General features: G+C 42.0%; 1 protein-coding gene across 2 annotated transcripts in view; it reads left to right on the forward strand.

Annotated features, from left to right (window-relative positions):
* Nucleotides 1-19,378, forward strand: part of tmem129 (transmembrane protein 129, E3 ubiquitin protein ligase) — a 23,944-nt gene extending 4,566 nt beyond the window's left edge. For both annotated transcript variants that reach the window (XM_061685777.1, XM_061685778.1), the window contains exons 3-7: nucleotides 4,071-4,328; nucleotides 7,084-7,244; nucleotides 7,346-7,505; nucleotides 7,594-7,666; nucleotides 12,186-19,378. In XM_061685777.1, coding sequence (XP_061541761.1) covers nucleotides 4,071-4,328; nucleotides 7,084-7,244; nucleotides 7,346-7,505; nucleotides 7,594-7,666; nucleotides 12,186-12,370 — 837 coding nt within the window. In that variant the 3' untranslated portion in view covers nucleotides 12,371-19,378. The remainder of the gene's footprint in view (nucleotides 1-4,070; nucleotides 4,329-7,083; nucleotides 7,245-7,345; nucleotides 7,506-7,593; nucleotides 7,667-12,185) is intronic.
* The last annotated feature ends 1,690 nt before the right edge of the window (nucleotides 19,379-21,068 follow it).

Here is a 21,068-nt window from a genome sequence, read left to right on the forward strand (position 1 = left end):
GAACTTTCCAAGGTGATGCTGTGCATTTCAGAACTTCTCTACAAGGGAACAGAAAAAGGCACATCGATTTGCAGTCAATATTCATTTTAGGTTTTGTGTGAAAATCATGTTTTGTTTGTTGTGTTCTTTGAATGAAGTAAATTTGTCTACAGCTGATGCATTCATAAAATATAGACCTGCTGTAGCATGTTTTGAATTTGAAATAAATCTTTTTTTCAGGGAAGCACATATGAAACTTGCAGGATTCAGTGCCTCCATCAAGGTTAAGAAACACCAATTTAGTGTCCTCAATTAACCTAGCATGCATGTTTTTGGAATGTGGGCGAAAACCATCACAACCACAGGGAGAACCTGCAAACTTGACACAGGAAGGCTGGAGCCTGGATTTGAACCCCCATCCTCAGAACTGCGGGGCGGGTGTGCGAACTATTACTACCGCCTTGCCCAAACATATATTTGTCAAGTTTACCTTTATTTAACCAGGACAAAAAAAGATCGTCAACCACACACAGCAGTAGAAGTGCAACAATTAATTGATTAATCGAAAATTAATTGTTTAATCAAAAATTAATCAACTACTTTGTTAATCGAGTAATCGTTTTGAGACATCGCTTAAATTAAAATTGTCCAAATCCTCTGATTTTTAGCCTTTTAGCAGTAAATATTCTCAGATTTCTGTTGTCCTCAATGAAAGCAGATTTGTGTTTAATCAAAATTGAACACAGTGACGCAATACAAGTAGACCGACAAATAACAGTACTCACACTCATACATTCTTTGTCCTCGGCGCTGAATGACTAACAGTGTTAAATTGATGAGCTGAGAGAGGAGTTATGTCTCAATGAACAGTAGATCCGTTTTATACCTCCCCCACTTGGCCAAGGCGGGTACACCAGAGAAGCAGCACTTCTTCTTTTCCCCGTTAGGAGTCGCCACAGCGCGTCATCCTTTTCCATGTAAGCCTATCTCCTGCATCCTCCTCTCGAACACCAACTGCCATCATGTCTTCCCTCACGACATCCATCAACCTTCTCTTTGGTCTTCCTCTAGCTCTCTTGCCTGGCAGCTCCATCTTCATCATCCTTCTACCAATATACTCACTATTTCTCCTCTGGACGTGTCCAAACCATCGAAGTCTGCTCTCTCTAACTTTGTCTCCAAAACATCGAACCTTGGCTGTCCCTCTAATGAGCTCATTTGTAATTTTATCCAACCTGGTCATTCCGAGAGCGAACCTCAACATCTTCATTTCCGCCACCTCCAACTCTGCTTCCTCCTGTCTCTTCAGTGCCAGTGTCTCTAATCCGTACATCATGGCTGGCCTCACCACTGTTTTATAAACTTTGACCTTCATCGTAGCAGAGACTCTTATTCACAGAACACACCTGACACCTTCCTCCACCCATCCCAACCTGCTTGGACCCGTTTCTTCACTTCCTGACCACACTCACCATTGCTCTGGACGGTTGACCCCAAGTATTTAAAGTCATCCACCCTTGCTATCTCTTCTCCCTATAGCCTCACTCTTCCCCCACGACCCCTCTCATTCATGCACATATATTCTGTCTTACTTCGGCTAATCATCATTCCTCTTCTTTCCATTGCATGCCTCCATCGTTCTAACTGTTCCTCCAGCTGCTCCCTGCTTTGACTGTAGATCACAATGTCATCTGCAAACATCATGGTCCACGGGGATTCCAGTCGAACCTCATCTGTCAGCCTATCCATCACCACTGCAAAAAGAAAGGGGCTCAGGGCTGAGCCGTGATGCAGTCCCATGTCCACCTTAAATTCGTCTGTCACACCTACAGCACAGCTCACCGCTGTTCTGCTGCCCTCGTACATGTCCTGTATTATTCGAACATACTTCTCTGCCACTCCAGACTTCCGCATGCAGTACCACAGTTCCTCTCTGTGTCTTTGTAGATCTAGAGAAAGCCTATGACAGAGTACCCAATGTACCTCCTCCTGACCTTCTCTGTACTTTTCCATCAACATCCTCAAGGCAAATAATGCATCTGTGGTACTCTTTCTAGGCATGAAACCATACTGTTGCTCGCAAATACTCACTTCTGTCCTGAGTCTAGCCTCCACTACTGTAGTTCCCACAGCTCTGCACATCACCTTTGTTCTTAAAAAATGGGCACCAGTACACTTTTCCTCCATTCGTCAGGCATCTTCTCACGCACTAGAATTCTATTGAACAAGCTGGTCAAAAACTCCACAGCCACCTCTCCTAGATGCTTCCATACCTCCACAGGAATGTCATCTGCCTTTCCATTTTTCATCCTCTTTAATGCCTTTCTAACTTCCCCCTTACTAATCATTGCCACTTCCTGGTCCACCACACTTGCCTCTTCTTTTCTCCCCTCTCTCTCATTTTCCTCATTCATCAACTCCTCGAAGTATTCTTTCCATCTAGCTAGCACACTCCTGGCACTAGTCAACATATTTCCATCTCTACCCTTAATCACCCTAACCTGCTGCACATCCTTCCCATCTTTATCCCTCTGTCTGGCCAGCCTGTATAGATCCTATTCTCCTTGTATGATTTCCTGTACTCTGTGGTTCCACCACCAAGTCTCCTTCTCTCCTTTCCTGCCAGAAGATACACAAAGTACTCTCCTGCCTGCCTCTCTGATCACCTTGGCTGCAGTGGTCCAGTCTTCTGGGAGCTCCTCCCGTCCACCGAGAGCCTGTCTCACCTCTTCCCGAAAAGCTGCACAACACTCGTCCTGTCTCAGCTTCCACCACATGGTTCTCTTCTCTGCCTTTGTCTTCCTAATCTTCCTCCCCACCACCAGAGTCATCTTACACATCACCATCCTATGCTGTCCAGCCACACTCTCCCCTACCACTACCTTACAGTTGGTAACCTCCTTCAGATTATATCGTCTGCACAAAATGTAATCCACCTGCATGCTTCTACCTCCGCTCTTGTAGGTCACCCTATGTTCGTGCCTCTTCATGAAAAAAGTGTTCACTTCAGCCATTTGCATCCTTGTTGCAAAGTCTACCACCATCTGTCCCTCCAAGTTCCTTTCCTGGATGCCGTACTTACCCATCACTTCTTCATCACCCCTATTACCTTCACCAACATGTCCATTACAATCTGCACCAATTACGACTCTCTGTCTGTCTGGGATGCTCAGAACTACTTCGTCTAACTCCTTCCAGAATTTCTCTGTCACCTCTAGGTCACATCCTCCCTGTGGGGCATAGGCTCTCATCACATTACACACAACACGCTCAATTTCAAGTTTCAGCCTCATCACTCGATATGATACTCTTTACACCTCCAAGACATTCTTAGCCAACTCTTCTTTTAAAATAACCCCGACTCCATTTCTCTTCCCATCTACACCATGGTAAAATAATTTAAACCCTGCCCCTAAACTTCTAGCCTTACTGCCTTTCCACCTGGTCTCCTGGACACACAATATATCCACCTTTCTCCTAATCATCATGTCAACCAACTCCCAAGATTTTCCTGTCATAGTCCCAACATTTATGTCCCCACATTCAGTTCTCGGCTCTGTGCTTTCCTCTTTTCTTTCTGCCGAAGAACCCGCTTTCCACCTCTTCTTCTTCTTTGACTTCGACCCACAGTAGCTGAATTTCCAACGGCGCCCTGCAGGTTGACGGCGCCGGTGGCGGACGCTGTTAACCCGGGCCACGACCGATCCGGTATGGAATTCTTTGGATGAACGCTCATATTTTATTTTAGCACAATGGGCATTAAATTGATCAGTGTGACAAAAACGGTTTAATTCTGTTTATCTCATGACTGTCTGTTTTTATAAAGAACAATACTCTGAGATAGGCACCAGCACTCTCGCGACCCTAGTGAGGATAAGTGCTACAGAAAATGGATGGAATATTATGGAGTGCTATGGTTCCTCATAAAAATACATAAAATTTTTGTTGTTTGGAAACTGACTAGGATTTGAAACTCTTTATGCTGATAATGTTTATGAACTGAAAGTATACAATTCTTCACCACACATCTTTTAATTTATACAAAATGTTTGGGAAGAACTATACACATCATCTGTGTTGTGTCCCACTAGATGAGTGACAATTGGAGGGTGTTTGTTGTCCTCTCTGTGTGCCTCCTGTTGGCCAACTCTACACTCATCATCTACTGGTTCCGCAATCGCTGGCACAACCATCCTATCAGCAGAGCTCTGCAGGCCCATGTCCAACCTCCTCATTCTAACTGGGGTTCAGTGGCCAGCAGCATCAACACAGAGTTCAGACGCATAGACAAGTTTGCTACAGGGGCACCTGGAGCCAGAGTTATCATCACTGACAGCTGGGTGTTAAAGGTCTGTTTGCATATCTTTACTCGTGTAGCATGAAAGACAGATTTAAGATTAAAGTATCATCTGTTTGATGTCACTTCGCAGTCATTCTATGTTGTTTCATTTTTCATAGAATAGCTGAAAACGTACAATATCATGGTATATTATCGTGATATAAAATGGACCATATCATATTTTTTTCAATATCGACCAGCTATATTTTTATTTATCTTGAATTATACTTTATTATATCAGTGGCATAAAAAACATCAACAATACTATATATTGTCTATTGTGATAGTTTTTGGGAAAATATATTGTCCAAAAAATTTGTTATCGTGACAAGGCCTATGCACAACCTACTTTCGCATTCCGCAACACGGGTTAAAGCAATTCGGCCTCGCACAAGCATAAATGGGGAAGATCGCTTCAAAGCACCCGTAGGAACTTGAAATGTCTCCAGTCTTTTTTTATTTATTTATTTTTTGTTTAAACATGACATGTCACCACAAAGCCACCAAAGATGACAATAGACAGTGTTTAGGCTTTGTTCATGTTAACGTGTCATATCATATTTGTATAAATAAATGATACATGCACAACCCCAATTCCAATGAAGTTGGACGTTGTTTTAGACATAAATAAAAACAGAATACAATGATTTGCAAATCATGTTCGACCTATATTTAATTGAATACACTAAAAAGACATTTAATGTTTAAACTGATAAACTTGATTGTTTTTAGCAAACAATCATTAACTTAGAATTTTATGGCTGAAACACGTTCCAAAAAAGCTGGGACAGGGTCATGTTTACCACTGTGTTACATCACCTTTTCGTTTAACAACATTCAATAAACGTTTGGGAACTGAGGACCCTAGTTATTGGAACTTTGTAGGTTGATTTCTTTCCCATTCTTGCTTGATGTACAGTTACAGCTGTTCAGCAGTCCGGGGTCTCCGTTGTAGTGTTTTATGCGCCACACATTTTCAATGGGAGACTGGTCTGGACTGCAGGCCAATTTAGTACCCGCACTCTTTGACTATGAAGCCACACAGTTGTAACACGTGCAGAATGTGGTTTGGCATTGTCTTGCTGAAATAAGCAGGGGCCTCCATGAAAAAGACGTTGCTTGGATGGCAGCATATGTTTCTCCAAAACCTGTATTTACCTTTCAGCATTAATGGTGCCTTCACAGATGTGTATGTTACCCATGCAATTGGCACTAACACAGCCCCATACCATCACAGATATGGTGACTTTTGAACTTTGCGTCCATAACAGTCCGGATGGTTCTTTTCCTCTTTGTGGACATGACGTCCACAATTTCCAAAAACAATTTGAAATGTGGACTCGTCGGACCACAGAACACTTTTCCACTTTGCATCTGTCCATCTTAGATGAGCTCGGGCCCAGAGAAGCCGGCGGTGTTTCTTGGTGGTGTTGATAAATGGCTTTTCCTTTGCATAGTAGAGTTTCAAGTTGCACTTACGGATGTAGCGCCAAACTGTATTTACTGACATTGGTTTTCTGAAGTGTTCTTGAGCCCATGTGGTGATATCCTTTACACATTGATGTCGTTTTTTGATTTAGTGCCGTCTGAGGGATCAAAGGTCACGGGCATTCAATGTTGGTTTTCGGCCTTGCCACTGACGAGCAGTGATTTCTCCAGATTCTCTGAACCTTTTGATGATATTATGGACCGCAGATGATGAAATCCCTAAATTCCTTGCAATTGTACGTTGAGGAACATTGTCCTTAAACTGTTCGACTATTTTCTCACGCACATGTTCACACAGAGGTGAACCCTGTCTTTGCTTGTGAATGACTGAGCAATTCAGGGAAGCTCCTTTTCGACCCAATCATGACACCCACTTGTTCCCAATTAGCCTGTTCACCTGTGGGATGTTCCAAACAGGTATTTGATGAGCATTCCTCAACTTTCTCAGTCTTTTTTGCCACCTGTCCCAGCTTTTTAGGAACGTGTTGCAGCCATAAAATTCTAAGTTAATGATTATTAGCTAAAAACAATAAAGTTTATCACTTTGAACATTAAATATCTTGTCTTTGTTGTGTATTCAATTAAATATAGGTCGAACATGATTTGCAAATCATTGTATTCTGTTTGCCGGCACGCCTGCCCCGCCTGTGTGGAGTTTGCATGTTCTCCCCGTGGCTGGTGGGTTTCCTCCGGGCACTCCGGTTTCCTCCCACATCACAAAAACATGCGTGGCAGGTTGATTGAAGACTCTGAAAAATTGCCCGTAGGTGTGAAAAACTCCAATTTTGATTTATCTGGTTTCTCCCGGGCCCTGCGATTGGCTGGCGACCAGTTCAGGGTGTACCCCGCCTCTTGACCGAAGATAGCTGGGATGGGGTCCAGCACGCATGTGACCCTAGTGACGATAAGCGGTATGGAAAATGAATGAATGAATGAATAGTTCAGGTACACCACTGCTATTCTGGTTTTATTTGTTTAACACAAAGTCCTAACTTCATTGAAATGGAGGTTTATTTTGTGGATCAGATGCAGATAGAAAAACTTTGAGTCCCATATTTATCTTTTGATTTCAAACCAAAATGTATTCAGTCTGCAGCAAAAATAAAGGAATTGCCCTACTATTTCATTCGTTTTGGAGAAACTAAATACTGTATACTGCACTGTATTTGAAGTAAACATGATCGGAACTGCTGATTAAATTACTCATTGTCCTCAAAGAGCTACACAATTTTTTCCATGTCGGTTGATAATGTGTTTATTACTTTCCTTATGAACAGGTGACCACCTACCATGTCTACGTGGCTGCACAGAGTGACTGTCATGTGACTGTGACCGAGTGCAGGCAGCACCAGCTGAGTCCCGACTCAGCCTCTCCCATACAGCTGCTCACCCTCAGAGTGCACAGCATCAACCCTGCTGTTAGACCTTTTGATATCAGGTACAATTAATCCAAAACATTTACTGGAAAGGCAACTGCATGTATTGTGTTAAAAAGCTACTGCTCCATTTTTGTTTTTTTTTATTCCCCCCACCCCCCAGGTTGAACTCAACAGAGTATGCCGAGCTCAGAGAGAAGGTCCATGCACCCATCAGGAACTCTGCTAATGTTGTGATTCACCAAACAATTAGTGAACTTTTCCTGGAAACGTTCCGAGCTCATGTGGACCTCAACCAGCCCTACTCGCTCCCCAGTGGACAGGTACAGTATGTTACTGCTGCTGGTGGAGGTTCTGCTAAGGTCATAAAACATAAACAAGGCATGTCCATCATTTGCTGTGAATACACAGGAAGTGGAACCGTGTATTGGCTGTATGCAGGTGTCAGCAAACACCAAGCTGGTTAGACTTTGTCATGGAGATGGTAAGTGTGTGAGTGGAGTGTTAGTATATACAATTTCATGCACAGGTTTGGGGATTTTGGTTTTATACACCACCACAATAAATTTGAAGCTCAAATGGTTTTAATGGATACGTGCACCCCCCCACAATTCAAAACAATTTCCAGGTGTATTTATAACGTCTGTGACTTGCTTTCGTCAAAATACTCCAAGGATACAAAATTATAGTTTACTTTGCATACCCTATTTATTGTCTTGCTGAAATTTTCCCGTTTAGAATGATTTAAAAATTCGCTCTTTATATAAAATGAGGCTTCAAAATCAAAGAAAATCAGGTCTCTGGAACACTCTGAGGATGTCTGCTGAATGCACTAAAACCGCTCCCTGTTCTGTGGTCAGCTGTCAATCACATACCATTACCTTTCAAATCTATCCCTACATATATGGGTCATTTTCATATAATTTGATCAAAAATGGTGAAGACCCTTGTTTAAAGAACAAATCTAGCAATCTTTTGATGCCACCTTAGTTTTATATGGGTCAATGTCTCCCATGCTGAAATAGCCATGCTTAAAATCCTTTTTTCAAAAAGTTATTGATGATTTCAAATCCGACAAAAAGACAATCCTTATTGACAGACCAAATGGTAGTGGACCACTGTAATAAACATTTTGCATAACGGTAATGACAAAAGTGCATAACGGCTTAAAAAAAAAAATCATATCGCTTGCACTTCAAACTCTACGGACATAAGTGCATAAATTATCTTGACCACTAGGGCTGCACGATTATGGCCGAAATAATAATTCCAATTATTTTGATCAATATTGTTATCACAATTATTAGTCACGATTATTCTTGTTCGGGAAAAATCTTTATTTTTATTGCACTACTTTTCAACAAACAATATGTCACAGTTTTCAGTGCAAAATGAAACTTTAAATGAGAATACATGAAAGATGATGATTAAAAAAAATGAATGTACCCCAAAAAGGGCGGCGCGGTGGCCGACTGGTCGCTGGCCACTGCTTTCTCCAGTGACATTTACGGTAAAGACAGCTTTAGTGACCATTTGTAAAAGAACCTAAAAAAGGAACTCTGAAGACACTTAAATGCATTTGTGTTAGTTTTCATGGAAAAGGCATGTTCTGGAATAGGAGAACAATTCTATATATCCTAAAATGTAATTAGCATCTTCAGAAAACACGTTGCTAATTGTGAATTTTTTTTTTTTTTTTATGAACATTTGGGACAAAATAAATTTTTGGCATTATAGATTTTAAAAATGTTACTTAAGAATATTTGAATTTCTTAGAAACAATTATTACTGGCGGCACGGTGGATGACTGGTTAGCACATCTGCCGCACAGTTCTGAGGACACGTGTTCAAATCCGCCCTCGCCTGTGTGGAGTTTGCATGTTCTCCCCGTGCCTGCTTAGGTTTTCATCCGGGCACTCCGGTTTCCTCCCACATCCCAAAAACATGCGTGGCAGGTTGATTGAAGACTCTAAAAAATTGCCCGTAGATGTGAATGTGAGTGTGAATGGTTGTTTGTTTCTATGTGCCCTGCGATTGGCTGCCGACCAGTTCAGGGTGTACCCCGCCTCTCGCCCGAATATAGCTGGGTTACGCTCCAGCACGCCCGCAACCCTAGTGAGGATAAGCGGTCCAGAAAATGGATGGATATGTATTTGGATATACAATCTCCTTCCTGATTCTGACTCCCAATTTTGATTTATCTGGTTTCTCCCGGGCCCTGCGATTGGCTGGGGACCAGTTCAGGGTGTACCCCGCCTCTTGACCGAAGATAGCTGGGATGGAGTCCAGCACGCCTGCGACCCTAGTGACGAAAAGCGGTATGGAAAATGAATGAATGAATGAATAGTTCAGGTACACCACTGCCCACAATGCTTGCGTATGCAAAATACATAACACTTGGGAATTTAAAAAACGACGCTGAGCTGTTCTGTAAAATTGTGGCATCCAGTAGAGATGCATTTTCTGGATGTAGGGATAGTTGGCTAGCTAACTGCAAGCTGTAGCAGTAGAAATTATAGAGTGGGAGACGGCGACTCATACCGGACGCCCAAGTGTGTCACAGGGCGCCGTTATAGCCCCGCCCCAAAAATACGGAAAACTGAAACGGTGAAAAACTGTTTTATGCCATTTCTCCACAATTCAGTACGACAAAGTTTTCAGTCTTTGTTCATTTCTTTGCATCATATTTCATATATCTTCAAACATGTCTAATGTATTTAGAAAAAATCTGTGAATTAACTTTACAGGGTGTTATTTGATACTTATCAGAAGCTAATGCTGTTTGCTAACCTATGCAATAAATAAAACTGTTGGCTTTGACATGACAGCAGTTTCATTGCACCTGTGCGGGATATAGTCGTTTCTGCATGATAGAGTTTCAGACAGTGTAAACCAACAGCCGGACTCTGGCCATCTTTTAAAAGTGGCTCTGGATCTTTGTCCATCCTTGCTAGAAACTCGGTTTAGCTGCAGTTATTATGTAAACTGCCTCCCACATAACAAAAAACATGCATGGTAGCTTAATTGACAACTCTAAATTGCCCGTAGGTGTGAATGTGAGTGCGAATGGTTGTTTGTTTGTATGTGCCCTGCGATTGGCTGGCAACCAGTTCAGGGTGTACCCCACCTCCTGCCCGATGATAGCTGGGATAGGCTCCAGCACGCCTGCGACCCTAGTGAGGAGAAGCGGCTCAGAAAATGGATGGATGGATGGATATATATTATATACAGTATATTTAAGTATTAGCATTTTTTCCAAAATGCTTCATTTTAGTTTAGTGTTTATTCATTTCAGTTTTAGTTTTTTTATTCGGGGTATTTGTCAAGTGTGAGATTAAAAAAAAAAAAAAAAAAAAAAAAGGTCACAATAAGTATTGTGTAATAAAAACTCAACAAAAAATACAATTTAAAAAATAAATAAATAAATAAAATCAATACATCAATAAATAACAAATAAATATAATAAAACAATCTATTAGCTTACTAACCGATAAACAACCATCCACAAATCAAATACAGGTAGTCTATGACAGTCCACAGAATTTGAAGTGCAATAAGTACAGTGCATAATACTGCTTTTAAGGTTAGATTAGATGCATCACAATGTACAGTAAAACCATTCATGAGACACATGCTGTAATAAGGCCTTTTAAAAAATATGTGTATATGTTTAACTTACCCAAACAAATTAAGTTATTTTGTGCATGTTTTCCTTGTTGCTAAATTACAAAATTATCAAGTGGACTTTCAAATTTGACTGTTAGATAGACAGATAGAAAGTAGGCTTGCTTTTACCTACTGTATCTCCAGTGAAAGTGCATCCAGTCTGGTTTTAGAAAAAATATTTATTTATTTTTTGAGTCCATGATTATTGTGACAAAGCTTTTTACGTTTTCCTGCTGTTGCTAAAGGATTGTTGGCATTAGTATAATCACCTGCTGTCAGCGAGCCAAACTTGTGTGCTTTCGTAGCTTCCTTTCGTGGCGAGGAAACAGCAGCGTTTTGAGACTGTCAGCAGTTGTCTGTTTTGCTGAATTTTCCCCAAAAGGCAAATAACCGATGTGCAGGTTCCATGAAGGTGCTAAGTAGTTGGCAGCCATCTTTGCCTTTTCCATTAGCAATACGTAGCAACAAAAACAGCTTGAATGTAAAACCTAAAAACTTGCGCTTGGTTTGGCGAGCCGTCAATACGACGGCGCTGCTTGATCAGATGACGTCACTGCTAGGCGACACACAGTAAATGAACTACAATTCCAAAACGACTGTTCCACCTTCCTTCTCTATTCCTTCTGTAGATATGTATTTATCCGGGGAAAAAAAATGCATTTAAAATCAACGCCGAATGCTCGTGTGTGAAAATTGACAAAAGACGAGAACGGACATTTTCACTATATAATTGTAGTTTTAGTTTTGTAAATGTAAAATGTCATTTTTGCTAGTTAGACTGATGCCCAAAAATTTTTTTTAGTTGACACTTGATGGGTTAGAAGGCACTCCAGAGACCAAAAAAAAATAAATAAATAAAAAGTTCCATATGTACCCCTTTAATTTAAGAGCTTTCTCCAAAAGGTAGTATTTACCAGTTTGCAAATTAAGCCATTTTATGCAGAGTACCACTGCTTTCAGGAGCTCAAACTATATGAACAAAGTGACGAGTATACATATAATCATCAGTTTTAAATACTTGCATCTACAGTGAACCCTCGCATACTTCGGTTGAGCACCCGCGTATTCATGTATTCACAGAATACGCGGGGTGCTGTGAATTCTTTGCGGTCAGTAACTGAACTCTGAAGCCCTTCGACATCACCAAATTCAGAGTTTCTTCCCTGAAGATGCTTTGCCAAGCCTTCATTGCTGCTACTTTCACTTGTTGGTCTTGATTATTGATTGTTTTATTTTAACACCATAGTGGTTGTGTATATATGCACAATCATAAAAACCTGGTAAGTATTTGTCTGTATGTTGGTAGCCTATAACTCTTGAACTACTCTGTTATGTAGGAGCTGACATTGAGCCTGAGTGCGAGCAGTGTTTCTGCAGACCCATGTGGTGTTTGTCCTGTCTGGGTCGATGGTTTGCCAGCCGACAAGACCAGCAAAGACCTGAGACCTGGTTGTCCAGTCGAGTCCCCTGCCCCACCTGTCGAGCCAAATTCTGTATACTAGATGTTTGTGTGATACACTGACAAACACACACAATAGACCCAGTTATGGCAAGATCCCTCGAAGATGAGTATATGCTTGCCTCTCCATCTACTTCCTTGTTCTGTTCTCAGTAGAGAGAACTGTGGTTAAGTGGTAATAACTTATTCAATGAATTTGAAATGGAAATGGATACGTTGGATTGTAAATCCAAACAAATCTGAAGACAATCCGGATCCTAAAAAGGATGACGTTTGATTCTAGAGGTTTCACTGTACATTATGTATAGACCGAATAAATATTGTCCACTTCAGTCCAGCCATGGCAGCATCCACACTTACTAACTTTGGGGGCTGCCATTGGTCACAACTTCGCACTATCTTCTATTAAAGGTCAGAGGACAAAGATTGAAAAAAAAATCTTGATAACTCTAGAACCCCTTTACAAACTGCATCTTCCATTTCCATTACATGTCAGATATAGCAGTTAAATCGATAGATATGATGCAGAATGCGGCGTCTGCTTTTTGCATCCAGCGCCTTCCGATCTTCGTCTCTTTCCGGCACGGTGACGTCACACAAGCCAAACATCCTGTTCATTCGGCATTGAACAGGATAGAGTAACCACGCCCCGGCTTCTCGAGCTTCGGGTATGTTCGGGGAGGACTCAATATGTGTCATAAAAACTGAATTTTTAGCTAAACTATGGTTGAAAACTTGCTGGAAATTACATGCATGTATTACATAACAAAAACAATGCGAATGTGAATTTTAACTGACCCCATAACATCTTTGTCATCTGACCTTTAACACTTGATGGAAGTGCTGCTTCTGTCTCCTCATACATCAATCGAAGAAACATGCAAACCTCAGTGCCTTTGTTGACCTCTGCCCATGCATGTATTCTTTTTCAAAAGCCTTAAAACTATTATTGTTGGTGAGTCAAATTTATTCCAAACAGCTTGATTTTGGTCTCATCTGATCATCTCATTACCTTCTCCCAATCAATCAAGTGTTCATTGGCGAACTTGAGATGCATCTGTACGTGCCTTCTTGAGCAGGGGGACCTTACAGGCCCTGCAGGACTCACACACACAAATCACACTGCAGTTCCTACGCCACAATATGGACAGGACTTTAAAAAGTGTTATAAGTAAGTCATATGAAATCGTTTTGTTTTTTACTTTCAACCCCTCAACATTTTCAGCAGCTTCAGACCTAGCCATAGATATAGTTTTCAGTATTTGTTTGAAGGTATTGTGCCCTTTTTGGACAATAAAAGCAGTATTGTCTTATGACTCTAAATATGCCATGTTTTAAAAAAAATTCAATGTGGAATATTTGATGTGTGGTAATTACAGCTTTGAATAAGTCAATAAGTCATAACTTTTTTTTGGTTTGTTTGTTTTTGTTTTTTTGCACATTTTCATTTTGGAGCAATGACAGTTCTTTTAAGAGAGATCACACTGGCGTCCCTAAGTCAATGGACAGACTCTTCGTGTTTTAAGTCATATGAATATTTTATATTTACATTATTTCTATTTTTACTTTCAACCCCTCAAAATCTTCAGTAGCTTTACACCTACCCAAAGATATAAAGTTTTGCACATTTATTTTGTTTTATGCCTCTTTTGGACAATAAAATCAGCAACCATCAACAAAAATGAAGAAATTAACACTGAACTACTAACTTATAACTGTAACTAACAATAATGAACGCTGAGCAAGTTCAAATGCAATTTATGTTCTATCTAATACAAACAATCTTCCCAAATGGCCTGCATGTGCATTTTGCAGATATATTGAGCACATTTTGAGCTACAATTAAAAAAAAGTCACATGGGCCACATGAGTGACCGCCGGCGGCAGGATTACATGCCACAAACCTGCAAAAGAAAACCAAAACATGACAAGTACTCAAAGACCGTTTTGGAAAAGAGACGCATTTCCTCCCCTCCTAGCGGCAAGGACAAAAAAATACTAACACTCCAATAAATAACAAATAAGTGATGCACAATTGTGCTTACCTGGTCCAGGTGATCAACACTGCCTTTACATGCATTGTAGTCGAGGATAATTTTGGACTTTTTCTCCCCAGTCTCCTCTATCTCAAAAGAAGGACGTTATTTTCCTTTTTTTGGGCACTTAGGAGACCAAGGTCCGGTTGCCGGTAAATGCAAACACAGATGAAAGAGACTGTCCAATGTTGAGGAGCTCATGGGGAAGCTCGGCCTTGTTTTTCCTCCAAGTGCCTAGGAGCGCCATCTTTTGTTTTTGCAACTCTGCAGCCAGGGGAAAACAGGTGGAAAAAAAAAATCTGTTGTGACCATGTAGCCCTGCATGCAGCGTGTGGCACAGCTGCAGCACGACTCATTCCTTGATTTTTCTCCCTCTGTGCTGCAGCAGGCCTCCCCGTGTACACTTGCAGATTCCAAGCGTAGGCCATCTGTACATCGCAGATGGGTCCATATTGAGTCCATATTTTGCTGGTTTGGAGGGAATATACTGTTTGAATGAGCAGCGGCTCCTAAAAGGGACCGGCTGGTCATCCACGAGTACATCCCTCTACGGGTTGAACATTTTGGGCCCCCACAGGCTCCTTGCTACGCGCTTTTCGGATATAGTACAATAGCACCCCCGACCTCCAGGAGCTTGCTGTTTGACCTGAGCGCTGGATAAATGAGTGGGAAAATGGAGAGACAAAAATGAACAAACAAGGGTGCAGACTGCAGAGAGTTTTTCTGTAGCTGTTGTGAAATGTGTCAATAACGTTCGCTGGTGTGGCTACCTCAACATCTACAGCAATGCTCCCACAGCAATATAAAAGTGTTTTTGGTCCACATTGAATATGAGTAAGCCAGTGTTAAATACTTTTGAGATATAGTTGCTTTGTATAAATTCATAAAGCAGCCCTGTTTTTAATCAGATACAAATTCATGTTATAGTTTTTTTTTAAAGGAGGGAGCACCTTTTAACCTAAGAAAATAGAGCAAGTAGATCAGAGAAATTCAGAATATTTATAGATAGATGGATAGATATAGATATCAAACAAAAGGCCCTGGGGGCCAGATCCAGCACATCCCACGGTTGAATTTGGCAAATCATATACTTCGTTTCTTGCTAAAATCTGTACCTAGACTGAAAATTGCCTTCACTTTTAATAACGTTGAGATATTTCAAGCATTTTTGTTACCAAACCCCTTTTTAAAGTAATTTTAAGTAATTTTTTTTTTTCTTATTTCCATGTCGTACCTCTCTGTCGTAGGATTGACAGATTTGTCCAGTTAAGTGAGCCATCCACCAAGTGAATAAACACCTCACCACCATAATTATAGTTTGGTTTGGATTAATAGTAAAACACATTAATCTGAGGAACATACATAAATTACATGTTGGTTGTGCTGCGCTAATTATGATATTATAATAACATAATATTTAAATTGACATTTAGATCTGGCAGGCTTTAATGCAAGTGGTAATGAAGGCTGATTGGTGACAGATGCGTGGCCGAGGAGGTGCTGATTACTGCGAAGAGCGAGCGAGAGAGAGAGAGAGGGGCGCAAAGCGCCGCCCGAACTCCCAACAGAAGTACAGCAGGGCACAGCACATGACACTGTCATTGCCAGCAAAGGCTATATAACAAAGTATTGAGATGAACCTTTGTTATTTACCAAATGCTTATATTCCAATGAGTGGAGGACAGAGGAGCCTCTTCAGGAAGAGGTTACATGTCTGTGAGAACCAGAAATCTTGTTTGTTTGTAGGTGATCAAATACTTATTTTCCACCATAATTTGCAAATCAATTCTTTAAAAATCAGATGTGATTTTCTGGATTTTTTTTTTTTTTCCTTCTCATTTTGTCTCTCATAGGTGAGGTATACCTATGATGAAAATTACAGACCTCTCATCTTTTTAAGTGGGACAACTTGCACAATTGGTGGCTGACTAAATACTTTTTTGCCCCACTGTAACACCGTCACGTGAAACTTGATCGGCTAATTTTCTGACGTTTGCCTTTCATCGGCTATTGCATACAATTGATAAACCGTATACTGTCAAAGACTCATTTTGACCTATGTTATGCATAAAACAGTGGAAGATTTTGGATTTTGATGGCAAGGGAGCATTTCTTAAACCCAAGGTTCACATACCTTTTCTACCCTGCACTGTGATGTTTACATTGTTTAGTGAAAAGGAAAGGAAAGATACATCCCATCCATTTTCTTAACCGCTTATCCTCACAGTCTTTCTCAACTGACTTTGGGCGAGAGGCGGGGTACACACCGAATCGGTCGCCAGCCAAACGCAGGGCACAGACAGACAAACATTCAAAATCAGAATAAGCTTTATTGGCTAATGCCAAGATCAGACTAGAGGATTTTAGCCCCGACATTGGCCCGATTAGCTATCGTAACCGATTCCCAGATTGGGCCCGACATAATCTTCGACCAACGATTTGACCCTACGATGCTAAAATGAAATTTTGAGGGGGAATACCTTCTGTGTAGTGTAACATACTGTATCAACGCCAACTTCCCAACAGCACACCTTGACGTCGACCAATAGGATTGCGTATTGTGACCGACGCATCACCCCTCCACCCCCGTGCTTGCCGTTGTCAACATACTTGCACGACGTTGTCAACATTTATTCACGCACACAAACCAATGTTTACCAATGTTTCGAAGCTTTAGAGCATGATTCGGCAGAATGCCGGCATGTTTATGTACAACCCCAATTCCAATGAAGTTGGGACGTTGTGTTAAACATAAAAACAGAATACAATGATTTGCAAGTCATGTTCAACCGATATTTAATTGAATACACTACGAAGACAAGATATTTAATATTCAAACTGATAAACTTGGTTGTTTTTAGCAAATAATCATTAACTGAGAATTGTATGGCTGCAACACTGCAATCTTTTCAAAAAAAGATGGGACAGGGTCATGTTTACCACTTTGTTACATCACCTTTTCTTTTAACAACATTGAATAAACGTTTGGGAACTGAGGACACTAATTGTTGAAGCTTTGTAGTTGGAATTATTTCCCATTCTTGCTCGATGTACAGCTTCATCTGACAAATTACAAGCTTCAGGTAACAAATTACAAGCGACGATCCCCCCCAAGTTGAGAACAATAGCACACTACCCAACGACTTGAATACCTTCTACTGCAGATTTGAAAAGGACACTTTCACACCCCACACACAGCCAGCCGCACCACCGACCCCTATCACACCACCGACTTCTGCGTTAACTATCTGCGAACAGGATGTGAGACGCATCTTCAAACAACAAAAGATTAACAAAGCGGCAGGCCCAGACCATGTGTCCCCATCCTGCCTCAAAGTCTGCGCGGACCACCTCGCTCCAGTCTTCACTCAAATCTTCAATAGATCTCTGGAACTATGCGAAGTACCATCCTGTTTCAAACGCTCCACCATCATTCCAGTCCCCAAGAAACCTACAATCTCGGGTCTAAATGACTACAGGCCTGTGGCCTTGACATCTGTGGTAATGAAGTCCTTTGAACGTCTCGTGCTGGACCACCTCGAGAGCGTCACAGGTCCCCTGCTGGACCCCCTGCAGTTTGCCTACCGAGCAAACAGGTCATCACACAACACCAGGTCTGCGAACACCATCATCCCTGAACTCCTTTCCTCCAAGCTTCTCCAGCTCAGCGTCTCACCTGCCATCTGCCATTGGATTGGAGAGTGACGGGCAGGACACAGCAGGTGAGGCTGGGAGAGACCACCTCATCCACACGCAGCATCAGCACTGGGGCCCCTCAAGGTTGTGTCCTCTCTCCGCTGTTCTTCTCTCTCTACACGAACGACTGCACCTCAACGTATCCGTCTGTCAAACTCCTGAAGTTTGCAGATGACACTACTGTCATCAACAAGGACGGTGACAAGTCTCCATATCGACAGGAAGTGGAGCGGCTGGAGTTGTGGTGCGGCCGGCACTACCTGGAGTTGAACACGCTCAAAACTGTAGAGATGATCGTGGACTTCAGAAGGCATCCTTCGCCACAGCTGTCCCTCACGCTGTCCAGCTGCCTTGTGTCAACTGTTGAGACCTTCAAGTTCCTGGAAATCTCTCAGGACCTGAAGTGGGCGATCAACACCAAACTCCGTCCTCAACAAGGCCCAGCAGAGGATGTACTTCCTGCAGCTTCTGAGAAAGCACCGCCTGCCACAGGAGCTGCTGAGGCAGTTCTACACAGCGGTCATTGAATCAGTCCTGTGTTCTTCCATCACAGTCTGGTTTGGTGCTGCTACAAAAAAGGACAAACTCCGACTGCAACGGACAATCAAAACTGCTGAAAGGATTGTCGGTACCCCCTTACCCGCCCTTGAGGACTTGCACGCTGCCAGAACTAAGACAAGAGCGTGCAAAATCCTCTCGGACCCTCCACATCCCGGTCACCAGCTCTTCCAGCTCCTTCCCTCAGGTAGGCGCTACTGATCAACGCAAACTAGAACTAGTAGACATTCCAACAGCTTCTTCCCTCTTGCGATCAACTTCTTAAACACCTAACCTATAATTCCATTGCAACATGCTGGCAATTTGTCTTGAGTCTGTTGTCACATTTCTGTCGGTCCAATTATATATTACTCGTGCACTCACTGTAGTAGTCTCACCACGCTGCACTATTTGCATATCTGTTGTTGACCAACACTGGCCACTCATGCCAGAGTAGCATCTGCTCCATTTACACACTGACTCAGGAGTATCTGCAACATTTCCACAATCAACATTGTCCCAGATTGTCGTACTACTCGCTTGAAGTCTCGGCGCCCTTTGCACAATGGTCATTGCACCGGACTATTGCAATATTAGTCTTTCGAACTGCTCTAAGTGCGAGAGGACTCTGCATCTTTTTGCACAATTGTCAAAAAAATAAAAATAAAATAAAAATATACCGGCATTACCAGTTAACTATTAATCCTTTATTGCTCAGTGACTATTTTTTCTTTTGTCAATGTCTTCATTCTCTGTCAATTGACTGTTGTCGTACTAGAGCGGCTCCAATCACTGGAGACAAATTCCTTGTGTGTTTTTTGGACATACTTGGCAAATAAAGATGATTCTGATTCAACAGTCCGGGGTCTCCGTTGTTGTATTTTACGCTTCATAATGCGGCACACATTTTCAATGGGAGACAGCTCTGGACTGCCAGGCCAGTCTAGTACCCGCACTCTTTTACTACGAAGCCACGCTGTTGTAACATGTGCAGAATGTGGTTTGGCATTGTCTTGCTGAAATAAACAGGGGTGTCCATGAAAAAGACCTTGCTTGGATGGCAGCATATGTTTCTCCAAAAGCTGTATGTACCTTTCAGCATTAATGGTGCCTTCACAGATGTGTAAGTTACCGATGCTATTGGTACAAACACAGCCCCATACAATCACAGATGCTGGCTTTTGAACTTTGCATCCATAACAGTCCGGATGGTTCTTTTCTTCTTTGGCCCGGAGGACACGACATCCACAATTTCCAAAAACAATTTGAAATGTGAACAAATCTTAGATGAGTTCGGGCCCAGAGAAGCCGGCGGAGTTTCTGGGTGTTGTTGATATATTAAGTAGGATCTGACCAAATCTCAATATTTGCTGTAATGCACGTTCATTGTACATTAATGTAACTTTGTAGATTAACAGTTAACATCTTTGTCACTATGACTATTTTAATATTTTGTCTTTGTTTAACAATAAATCTAAACTTTTGCTGTAATGCACATGTTCATTGTACAAGAATGTAACGTTGTAGGTTAACATTTTTGTCACTATGACTATCAATTTCATCCATTTTCAACACCGCTTATCCTGGTTAGGGTCACGGGGCACTGGCGCCTATCCCAGCTGACTTCGGGCGAAAGACAGACAGAACCCTGGACTGGTCGCCAGTCAGTTGCAGGGCACATATACACACTGGACAACCATTCACACTCACATTCACAATAGTTGCCTCGTCTGTTTGTGGCAGCTAAAACAGGAACAATTCATCGGCACACAAAATCAGTAGAACTCCCACAGTGATCATTCTCCACTTCGGGAGATCACCCTTCTGGTTCTTTCTTTTTTTGTTGTTGTACTGTAATCTTAAATTCCAGAGACTTTATACACCACCACGAACAAAACCAAGCCGTTTATAAACACATCCGATGCTGTTGAACGATAAACGCCATCGGCAGCTTGTCGAATGAGGCCGAGGCATTTGCGATAGCTACGGCAGCTATCCCAACCCTGGGTCGAGGAAACCACCTCCCACTTAGTTTGCAGGCAGGACACGCCCCGCTGCAACATGATTGGCTCATGTGTCGTGGGCAGGGCAGGCAACGCGTATGACATTTGTACAAAATCAAAATAAATACGTTTGTTATGGTTAGGGCTGGCTCTTAAGGCGGTTTATGATGGGTTAACGTTAGTATTAGGCTGGGTCCGAGTTAGTACGCCGCCACACTAAAATCCCATCGTTTCCCGTCTGGAAGTAGGACAGTAGGGCGTGTTCAACAGGGTTACAGCAGCCAATCATAGTGCAGCGGCGCGTGTGCTGGAGCCAGGACTATTGTAGCAGGGCGTGTGCTGCCTGTAAACTATGTGGGAATCCTAATAACGCGTCAAGGGCAATAAAACCAAAAGCAAGTATGCTGGTCCATTGAGCTGCGTATACGGTTGTGTACAACGCTGTACAACTACGACAAGGGAAGTGGCTGTAACCTTTCACAGGTAAAA

Source organism: Phycodurus eques, chromosome 9, assembly GCF_024500275.1.
Source record: "Phycodurus eques isolate BA_2022a chromosome 9, UOR_Pequ_1.1, whole genome shotgun sequence".
Classification (NCBI taxonomy): domain Eukaryota; kingdom Metazoa; phylum Chordata; class Actinopteri; order Syngnathiformes; family Syngnathidae; genus Phycodurus; species Phycodurus eques.